At 30.5% G+C, this 11,445-nt stretch overlaps 1 protein-coding gene, 2 non-coding genes and 1 pseudogene across 3 annotated transcripts; 3 read left to right on the forward strand and 1 right to left on the reverse strand.

The window, feature by feature from the left end:
- The first annotated feature begins 1,108 nt into the window (after positions 1-1,108).
- Positions 1,109-1,254, forward strand: LOC116134264 (annotated as a pseudogene).
- A 5,209-nt stretch (positions 1,255-6,463) lies between these two features.
- On the forward strand, positions 6,464-6,624 carry LOC116134325. Its single transcript, XR_004128718.1, has one exon. It is a non-coding gene; the product is annotated as a U1 spliceosomal RNA (small nuclear RNA).
- LOC116133968 (cysteine synthase-like) lies at positions 6,544-9,470 on the reverse strand. Its single transcript, XM_031419628.1, has 10 exons — positions 9,364-9,470; positions 9,200-9,257; positions 8,700-8,963; positions 8,489-8,626; positions 8,331-8,382; positions 8,143-8,222; positions 7,496-7,555; positions 7,304-7,384; positions 6,848-6,913; positions 6,544-6,628 (listed from the first exon to the last, which is right to left on the reverse strand). The coding sequence occupies exons 1-10, from the start codon at positions 9,453-9,455 to the stop codon at positions 6,581-6,583; spliced, it is 939 nt and encodes a 312-aa protein (XP_031275488.1). The 5' UTR covers positions 9,456-9,470; the 3' UTR covers positions 6,544-6,580.
- Positions 9,471-11,045: 1,575 nt separating this feature from the next.
- Positions 11,046-11,208, forward strand: LOC116134254. The gene has a single exon (XR_004128700.1). It is a non-coding gene; the product is annotated as a U1 spliceosomal RNA (small nuclear RNA).
- Positions 11,209-11,445: the final 237 nt, after the last annotated feature.

The raw sequence follows: 11,445 nt of genomic DNA on the forward strand, positions 1-11,445 counted from the left end.
CTGGTCCCAAATGGGACCAGTCACTCATGGGCTTGGGACCGGTCCCAGGCCCATGAGAAAAACCAGGACCCGGACCAGGCCCTAGGCCTGGTCCCATGGGGTTTGGATAATTTTATTTTCCCTCCTCAATTTTTTTTTATACTTGGGGGCAAAACGAAATTTTATAGGGGGTTTTTAGTATTTTTTAGGGGTAAAATTTATAAATTTTATAAATTTTTTAGACCTGGAAGATTTTTTTTTATAAATTTGGTAAAATTTTTTTTAGCCCTCGTAATTTATATTTATTTTAAAATTAACAGGGGGTTTTATGTAATTTGACAGGGGACTGTATTGAAAAAGTACAAAATTTTTTGGGCCCGGGCCTTAGAGGAGGGCCGAGTGGAGAGCCTGGGCCCTCCTCCTTAGGCCTGGTCCCGTTTTGGGACCAGGCCTCCTAAGTCCGGTCCTCTCAAGGATCGGTCCTAGGATCGGGTTTTGGAGTTGGGCTTTTAGGCCCGGTCCCAAATGCCCAGCTCTAAAGGTACTCATAAGCTAACCCGAATACCCCTGGTCATTAAAAAAAAAAAAAAACATTTAAGACTAATGTTGGAATGCGGAATTAATTTTGGCCCACTATCTCTCTTATTTCATAAAAATATATAACCTTACCTCCAATGTTTGTGTCCTTCCCATGTTGATATCTTGCAGTAGGCTGAAATTTTTAGGTTATTTAACTCTTTGCAAAGGATAATTAAACGGTGGATTTCTTCATCTAAGATTATATTAAAATTTTTGAGGTATAAATATTCGTATTTTCTTTAAAATTTACACTTCAACTCACTAGGAAAAAGAAATTATAAGAGTTTGGAACTTATTTTTGTCACCTTGAATTAGTTTTAAAACAACAATTAGCAAACTTTTCTCCTTATAACGAGATGACAAACCTTTTAGTTACTAGGGTTAGCTATACTCAAGCATCGACTTCCTTTTGTAAGTGATGAAATCATTTTTGAAGGGAACAATCCAAAAAATGAACTTTCCCTAACTTTCCCTAATCTCATATTGATCTGATACAAGTTGCAAGTAACCATTTACAGTACAAATAAGGAGCTTAGCCCTCCATTAGAACATAATTACCTAGATGGGGTCTTTGGGTGATTAGGAAGGCCCATGGCCTAGGTTCCACTGCACAGAATGTGCACCCCCTTAAGGTCTGTCAAAGTGGGAGAGCCTACGTCATAATTTGTGGAACAATAAAAATTAGTTCACAATTCAATCTTACAAACTTTCTCTCGCAATTTCGACGTGGCAGTTTGCAGTTGGATAGACGGGACCTATTGCGAGCAGACGAGACCTATTTGCAAGCTGATCAATTGCGAGCTTCTATATCAAGGTTGTGAGATGAATTTTGTGAGATTAGATTGTAAGAATAGTATTACCCTTTGTGATAGCAGAGAATGCTTTTAGTCCAAGGCTATCTAAAAGGACTTTTATTAGAAAAATGCCAAAAGTACAATGGATATATAAAAAAGCCCGCTAGCAACCTTATTGTGCACACTGCCAGCCCCAACAACTTAAATTGTCAAAACAATTTTTGGACCTCTAATTGATCCAATCTTATTCTGTATGAACGTGTTTGTTCTAGTTCACAATACATAATACAAGGACTCTATTTCAGGCAGTGGAGATCAAAGGGAAGGTAATATTTTCCACGCTAGAGTTAGCATCTCAACCAACTGTCATTGATTCTGCTTCATGCCTAATGAAGTCAAACATTACTGTAGATAGATAACGAAACGGCAAGTTTAATGTCGCTTAATGAGTACATATTATGAACTGACCAACAATTTTTTTACCATAAGAGCACTCGACCCCAAGCCTGCTTATCTAGTCATTAGGGGTGAGCACGGGTAGCGGGTAGAACCGGAACCGAGGGTAAGAACCGGAACCTACCCAGAACCTACACTGTGTGGGTAGGTTCTGGTTCCAATTTTTTGGAACCGCTATTGTGCGGTTCCGGTTCCGGTTCTTGCATGTGGAGGAACCAAAACCGGAACCGGAACCGGAACCGGAACCTGTAAAAAAGGTACCCTGTTTGGAACCTGTAGGGGGTACCCGGTTTGGAACCTGTTTTGGAACTTGTTTGGAACCTGTTTTGGAACCTGTTTGGAACCTGTTTTGGAACCTATTTGGAACCTATTTGGAACCTACTTTGGAACCTGTTTTGGAACCTATTTTTGGAACCTATTTAGAACCTATTTTGGAACCTGGACTATAATGAAATATTTGTGAAATGTAAATAATGGGGGAGTTTCTATTATTTTACATATAAAAAAATTTAAAATAGAAAAAAGTTAAATTTTTAGAATAACCTAATTAAATAAATATACAAATACAATTATACTTATTACATATAAATTACACCATATTAAAAACTTTAATATATTATAATACATTAATATTAAAGTTTTGATCAATTAAGTGAATAATTGGAATTATGATCTAATTAAAAGTGTTTTACATTTTTAATGTTATTAAAAGAATTATTTTTGAATAAAATAGTATATTTGATTGAGTAATAATATATTTAGTTATTTACTTCAATTATCAAGTTCTAAGTATATCTATAATAAATTAGTAATTAATTAATTATATATGATAAATTGATAAACATTAATAAATTTAATTACTAGTTAAATAGTATACTTAATCAATTATAACATTACATATAGTTAAATGATTACTTAATTATTATAATTTTATAACATTACTAATTGATTATAGTATAATTATTATGCATTACATTAATTGATTACTACTAATTAATGACTTATAAGTTATAACATAATTAAATAGTTAATTAATTGACTATAATTAGAAATTTAATTAATTATAGCATTATGTTATAGATTTATAGTATAATTACTTAATCAATTATATATTTATTATAAACATTAGTACAAATTTAATTAAATGATTAAAAATTTAATTAATTATAATATTACATTAAAAATTATAGTATGATTACTTAATATTAATTCACTATAACCTTACATTATAGTATGATATATAATTAATTATAACATTACATAATAAATAATTACTAATTGATTATGTCATATATTATAATATTAGTAATTACTAATTTACTACATAAACATTAGCATATACTTAATTAATGTAAGAAATTAATTAATTATAACATTACCTTATAAACATTTCATTATAAACATTAATTAAGCATTACATTAAGTTAAATAATACTCAATTAAATTATAATATTTTAATTACATATATATTATGATCACTTACTTATTATAGCTTACATAGTTAAATGATTACATAATTACATAATTAGTTATGAATTTATAACATACATTATAAACATTAGTAATTACTATTTACTATATTATTACATTACTAATAAACGATTAAAATTTAATTAATTATAACATTACCTTATTATTATAATAGATTACTTAATCAATTATAACATTCCATTAAACATTAGTATATTAATCAAATGATTTGAAATTTAATTAATTATAATATTAATTATAGATTATAGTATGATTACTTAATTCATATAACATTACATTATACTATTTAGTATGATATAATTAATATAACATTATATAATTAAATGATTACTTAATTGATTATGAGTTAGATATTATGTTAAACATAGTAATTACTAATTTACTACATAAACATTAGCACAATACTTAATTAAATTAAGAAATTTAATTAATAACATTACCTATAAACATTTCATTATAAACATTAATTAAACATTCATTATAGTTAAATAATTACTCAATTAAATTATAATTTATTATATTACATTATATTAGATCACTACTAATTATAGATTTTAGTTAAATGATTACATAATTACATAATTAGTATGAATTTATACAATTATATATAAACATTAGTAATTTACTATATTATTAAACTTAATTAAACGATAAAAATTTAATTAATTATAACATTACCTTATATATTATATGATTACTTAATCAATTATAACTTCATCTATAAAACATTAGTATATTAATCAAATGATTGAAATTTAATTAATTATAATATTAAATTATAGATTTATAGTATGATTACTTAATTCATTATAACATTACATTATACTATTATAGTAGATCATATAATTAATATAATATTACATAATTAAATGATTACTATGATTATGAGTTATGATATTATGTTTTAAACATTAGTAATTACTAATTACTACAATAACATAGCACAATACTTAATTAAATATAAGAAATTTAATTAATATAACAACCTTATAAACATTAATTAAGTTACATTATAGTAATAATTACCAATTAAATTATAATATTATATATTACATTATATTATGATCACTTACTTAATTATAGCATTATATAGTTAAATGATCAACTAATTACTTAATTAGTTATGAATTTATAACATTACATTATAAGCATTAGTAATTTACTATACTATTACATACTTAATTAAACGATTAAAAAATTAATTAATTATACATTACTTTATTATTTTATATGAGTTACTTAATCAATTATACACATTATAAACATTAGTATATTAATCAAATGATTGAAATTTAATTAATTATAATATTAAATTATAGATTTATAGGTATGATTACTTAATTCATTATAACATTACATTATACTATTATAGTATGATCATATAATTAATATAACATTACATAATAAATTATTACAATTGATTATGACATTGTATTATAAACATTAGCAATTTACTAATTATACAATACTTAATCAAATTATTATAATTTATTATTACAACATTATATTATAATATTTTGGTATGATTATTTATTAATTATAATGTTTCTATAAACAATATTACAACTTAATAAATGATTAAAATTTAATTAATTATAATATTACATTTAATTAAATGTATAATTTAATTAATTATAACATTACAATTCATTGTAGTATGATCACTTATTTAATATAACATTATTAGTTTCTAATATTAAATTTACTAAATTATATTGGTATATATTAAATACCCAATTGACCATAAACAAAATTAATAAATTAATAAAATTAATAATTTATTTATGTGAATTATGATGAATAATTGTTTGTGTTTGGTTTTGATGACGAATTTATGTGAATTGTGATGAATTGATTGAATTCAAGTGTTGCTTAGAGATTACAGGTTATGAGTTACATTGGACACAAATGAATAAATAGATGAAAATTTGTTAGGGGTGTATTTGTAAACTTATAAGGTGTTTTTGTTATTTTTTAAACTAATAGGGGGGTAATTGATTTTTTACAGGGTACCCTGGAAAGGAACCGGAACCTTCATTTTAGGTTCCGGTTCCTTGAATTGAAGAACCTGTACTGTGCGGTTCCGGTTCCGGTTCCTTTTTTTGGGAACCTGTACTATGCGGTTTCGATTTCGGTTCCCCTGGAAAATGCAGGGTACCCGGAACCGCTCACCCCTACTAGTCATGCTTCATTAATGCATAATGAATAAGGGACTCAAGTTTGGCTATATAAATCAGGATAAGGTCATATAAAGAGAAACAATTTTGGAATGCAAAAACATTGGTTGGATCCAATTATACCAATAATTAAGAAAGAAAATTACTCTCGGTTTTCTATTAAATTACAAAGATTGTTGATCGTGAAAAATTCTCTTTAAGAACATTTAGATGAATTGAATGTCAGTTGTACAATGACAAAAAGAGCTAATTCACATATTAAATTAGAAAACAAGAAAACAATCCATCAGATTATATAAACTAATTAAGACGCATGATTTTTTTTTTTTTTAATAATCGAAGTGTCCGGATCAGCTTACGTGCACCTCAACTAATCTTATGAGACTTGAAACTATCGGATAGGTAAAAACTTCAGTGACTACCTCTATTAGTAACCGATGAGGGATTTGAACTCAAGACCTCTTGAGTAATACATCTAAAAGTCCATATCAAACCATTCGACCACAAAGTCCATATCAAACCATTCGACCACCTAAAAGTAGTTGAACTATTATGAATGTTTATATACAAATTCAATGTGATTTCACTTCCTCTTTTAGTTTCACAAAAGGGATGACATGTAAAATCATAGTGTAAAATGCGTGGCATATGTGAGTGGTCAGTCGAACCACCTTTCAAGGGATTCTCAACTACGGTTTAAACTAAGCAACATATCTGAGGTATAAATATTCGTATTTTCTTCAAAATTTACACTTCAAACTCGCTAAGAAAAGAGATAAATTAACTCCTTTGGTAGAGGGTTGTGCGGTAGACAAGAGTTGTCCGAAAATCTCTTTCTCTTGATGACATTGATGGCCCCGTAAGTGATGAAAATTCAGAAGAATAGCGAATGACAGAAGAACTTTCAATAATCCCACATCGATCTGATACAAACGGCAGTTAAAAGGTTTACATGTACAAGTAAAGAGGTTAGCCCACTATTAAAACATACTTACCTGGACGAGACCTTTGGGTGATCAAGAAGGCCCATGGCCTAGGTTGGTGGCCTCCATTGCACCAAGAAGGTGCACCCGCCTAAGGTCTGCCCAAGCGGCAGAGCCTACGTCATAATTTGTGGCAGCGGGGGCCTGCGTTCGCGCGGCCCCTATCAAACTGATGACAAGGATTAAGACACGTTTATTATGATTAATGCCTGGATTAAGACATATTTTCTCTGAAGTTGTTAAATTGTAACTGATAATTGATAATGCTCCAATTTATTAAGATCACCACAATTTATTTTTGTTGAATACAGAATACAGGTAAGTTTATAAGGATGTAATATAGTTTGTGAATTTGTTCAACTCCTCAATGACTGGTCATATTTTCTACCTCACGTCTAATGGAATCAAACAGCTCTGTGGATAGATAACGCTCTCCACTACTGGGGAAAATCACCTGCACATGAAGCCAAACAAATTCAATGGTTACTGTAGTATGATGCAGATTATGAAAGGGTTTAGCCATTAGTCCACCTCAAAACAATACCTGTTTATGAGGCACGGTTATCAGCAATGCATAATTGTGTTAGGTTCAAATCCGAAAAACGGATGAACTAAAACCCAGTTTGACCAGAACTTTTGGCAGCCAATCTGATGTTATTAGTTTGTTGAAGTGCAGATGTATCTTAATATTGCTTAAATTTGCTTTTTATGACCCAACTGAAGTTATAGGCAGAATATCTTATGAATTTTAGACTACTATGCAAAATACTAATAAACAGTAGATAAATACAGATACATTCTGATTTCTTTGTTTTGAATGTAAATGAACAAAATCAAAACTTACAACAAAAAGTTTCCCAGTATTTTCAGGCCTCTTTGCCAACTTTATAGCAGCAGCTGCTGCAGCCCCAGATGATATTCCTACCTGTCAAAGAATCCCACAATTAGCATTGTATTTCAACTGAGATATGTAATCGGATTGGATAACAAAAATGGAGTGCTAGTACTTGAATTAGTTTCGGAAATGTTAACATACCAACAAACCCTCTTTCAGAGCAAGCAGCTTAGCGGTTTCTATAGCTTCCTCGCTTGATATCTGGAAAAAGTCACGGCAGTAGTACAAGTCAAGAGAAGAGAATATAACTCCCACTGACATTGTTGTATCAGCAATTTACTATACTTCAGACTATAGGTATTTTGACAGTAAAAATGAGTAGCAAGCCTTGAACTATATATTTTGATCTACTATTGTAAAAGCTCCATGCCTCCATCGCAAGGGACTTTATAGTTCTTTTAAGCATAATTACAGAGTACAATCCTATATTTTGCTCTACTATTCTAAAAGTTCCATCCTATGAGCTCTACCGACTGAGCTAGACGGGCTGAATACAAGTTAGGAGATTTGCTGTAAGTCAGAGAAAAACTTTGATCAACTTGTTCCTTCAATCTCCATTGGAGCCTAAGAGTCCGACTTCATAACCACAATTTGCTACCTTATATTGATCCTACACTGGATCCATGACAAGCACCGGAGATAATACTAGGAGTTTCATGTATGATGAAATCTCATTGTGAGGGTTTTTTTTCCGGAAATTCAAAAATAAACATAAATGTTGTGCTAGCAGATAAAATTGTGCATGCCAATTCAAAGTAAACAAGCAAGAAATCGATTTTAAGACTTACTGGAATAACTTCATCAAGTATGTTAACATCCAAAGTATCAGCAATGAAACCAGCTCCAATGCCTTGGATTAGATGCTTTCCTATAAAAGGTTGCACCACAAAATTTACACAATCAGGAAACAACAGTCTTCAAAATAGGAATTCAAAATCTGTACAAGAATGCAAAATCTTTCCAACAGTTAATTCACCAGGTTGTCCTCCATTTAAGATTGCACTTTCAGATGGTTCTACACCATATACCTACAAGTAAATAATGAAAAAGAAAACCATTGGCATAAATAATCAGGAAATCTTTTTCTCTATCATAAAATTCAAACAAATGCTCAAATAACACTCTCAAGATAACCTTAATATTTGGGTTCTTCTCTTTTAGGAATCTCCCTGCACCAGATACTGTACCACCAGTCCCTACCGCTGAGATAAGGGCGTCAACTTTCCCTCCTGAGTCTTTCCATATCTCCGGGCCAGTGGTTTCATAATGAATCTACACAAATGATCACAAACACATTCATATATTCTTTAACCAACCAACTTGGTGATATCAATCAAAAGAGTACCTCAGGATTGGCAGGATTTGCATGTTGCTTAAGGGTATAACCATTCGGTATATTATTTACCATCTCCACAGCTTTTTTAAACATTTCCTCAAATCCCAAGGATTCATCAAAGAGATATAACTCAGCTCCAAAAGCTCGCAGCACAATTTTTCTCTCAAGACTACATACTGACGGCATCATAATGATGAGTTTGTAACCCCTTGTTGCTGCAATGGAGGCCATTCCAATGCCAGTGTTGCCAGTGGTAACCTCTACAAGGACAGTCTTTGCAGAATTTCATTGAAACACATCCAGAAGGAATTTGTTAGTTCACATTTTGCACATTTTGAGTCATGATGTTCATATTTATCAAAAATACACCACTAGTTTGAGTTTGGTAAACTTTTCTTTAAAAGTCATTGCATCTAACTTGATTATGTTAATGAGTGACGTTAATTTGCATAATCTTTATGATTAGCCTAACAAATCAACTTTAGAAATGAAGGATTTTTAATGCATACCTTTCCTGGCGTAATTAAGCCCCTATCCTCTGCATCTTTGATCATATTATATGCAATCCTTCATGCCAAACATTTAAAGCCAAATATGTGGATATGAGCATATAGATTTACATGGTCATACAAAGAAGATGAATTGAGAAAAAGAAAATATTATATATATACACCTGTCTTTGACACTAGAGCAAGGTTGCATCATTTCTAGCTTGGCGGCAATACGGGCTAAACAACCATCCACAACATGATTGAGATATACCATTGGAGTATTGCCTATCAGCTGAGCAAACCCACATTGCAGATGAGATTACGGCAATTGAAGGCAAATGGAAAGATAGAAAGCACACAAGTAAAGTGAATAAAAATTACTTCAGTAATATCTTTCTTGATTGCTGTCTTGTCTTCCATGGAGCTACTTCAATAAACACTACAAAAGATATCGAGCAGCAGATTAAACATGTGCCGCAACAGCCAAGGCATAAATTTCTTTGGACTTGAAACAAACACTTAGTGACTGTTTCATTAGGTTCTCCTAGAAAAGATTAAGAAAATTTCTTTCATTCTTTCATAAAAAATGCTTTAGATGAGCTACCAAACAGCCTGAATCACCTCTGAAGGAGAATCAATTAAACAATTCACAATAAACAGAGAAAAGAAAAGTACCCCACAATCAATAAAACACCAAAATTTAGAGAGCAAATTAGAGCACAAAGAAGGGAAAATTAATTTAAGATATTAAAGTAGATTTATCTTATCTGTGAATGTAGATTGTAGGCGGGTTGTTCCAATCCTTGAATGTTTATTCATTTATGCTTATCAAAACAAGGACATATCACACTTTTAAAATGAATTTAAAGAAGATATGAATTGACCACCGCACTAACCTGGTCCTACGGATTTAAAGAAGATATGAATTGACCACCGCACTAACTTGGTAATGACTAATGAGACCTATTTCTTTAAATCACGTAAAATAGCTACTCTTAATGGAAAGTTTTTTTTGGCTCATATATAGTCAACTACTGCATGCAAGATCAGTACCATCAATTGTGTTCTTGTATTGAAGTTCACTGCAACAGTAAATTTTTTAAAATATTTATAAATTAAGTATGCTTGAATTTGATTCAATGAATTTTGCGCATTTACAGCATCTTCAAATGACTCTTTATATGACCTAAACTCTTTATTATCAATAAAAATAAGAGTCTAACAGATTCTTTATCTTTAAAATATAAATTAGAGAGTGAGTTTGACTCTTCACATTTAGAGAGTCAAATTAAATTAATAAACTACAAATTCCTATATATTTTATTTATTAATTTTCTCTCCTATTAAGTCTCTTTCTTAAAAATAAAGAGCATCTTCATTAAATTTAAAGAGTCTATTAGATTTGAATAAAAATTGTGTTCTTTATATTTTAAAATTAATGAAGATGCTCTTCAAAATAAATAGTATCATTGTAGATGCTTAGAGAGTGAAATTTGACTCTCTGAATGAGGTGAGTCAAATGCACTCTTTAATTTATATTTAAAGAATAAAGAATCTGTTAGACTCTTGTTTTTATGGATAAACTCTTTATAATAAAGAGTTTGAGTTATTTAAAGACTCTTTTAAAGATGTTCTATCAAACTTAAATATTGCAACTCTTTATGTTAAAAAAAAAAAAAAAACGTCACAGCCTCAAGTTTATGGGTATGGATAAGCGGAATCATCTAATAAATTAGTGTTTTGAAAAGTTAACGAGTAGCTCCATCCATGTCTTAAACATGCTAAAAGAATCGTAGATAACCGCCTCCCTAATAAACATAATTTATAAATATTTTAAACAAGGAGCTGAGCCCTCCATTAGAACATACTTACAAAGACAGGGTCTTTGGTTGATCAGAAAGGCCCAAAGCCTAGGTTGGTGGTCTCCACTGCACAGGGGAGGTGCACCCGCCTAAGGTCTGTCCAAGTGGGAGAGCCTACGTCATAATTTGTGGTAGCAGAGAATGTTTAGATTCCAGGACTATCTAAATAGACTTTTATTAAAAAAATCCCACAAGTACAATGTGTAGATAGAAAAGCCAGCTACCATCCTTATTGTGCACACTGCCAGCCCCAACAACTTAAATTGTCGAAACAATTTTCAGACCTCTAAATTGACAATCTTATTTTGTATGAACGTGTTTGTTCTAGTTCACAATACAAAATACAAGGACTGCTTATTTCAAGCAGTGGAGATCAAAGGGAAGGTAATACTTTCTACACTT

This window comes from Pistacia vera, unplaced genomic scaffold, assembly GCF_008641045.1.
Source record: "Pistacia vera cultivar Batoury unplaced genomic scaffold, PisVer_v2 Contig108, whole genome shotgun sequence".
NCBI lineage: Eukaryota > Viridiplantae > Streptophyta > Magnoliopsida > Sapindales > Anacardiaceae > Pistacia > Pistacia vera.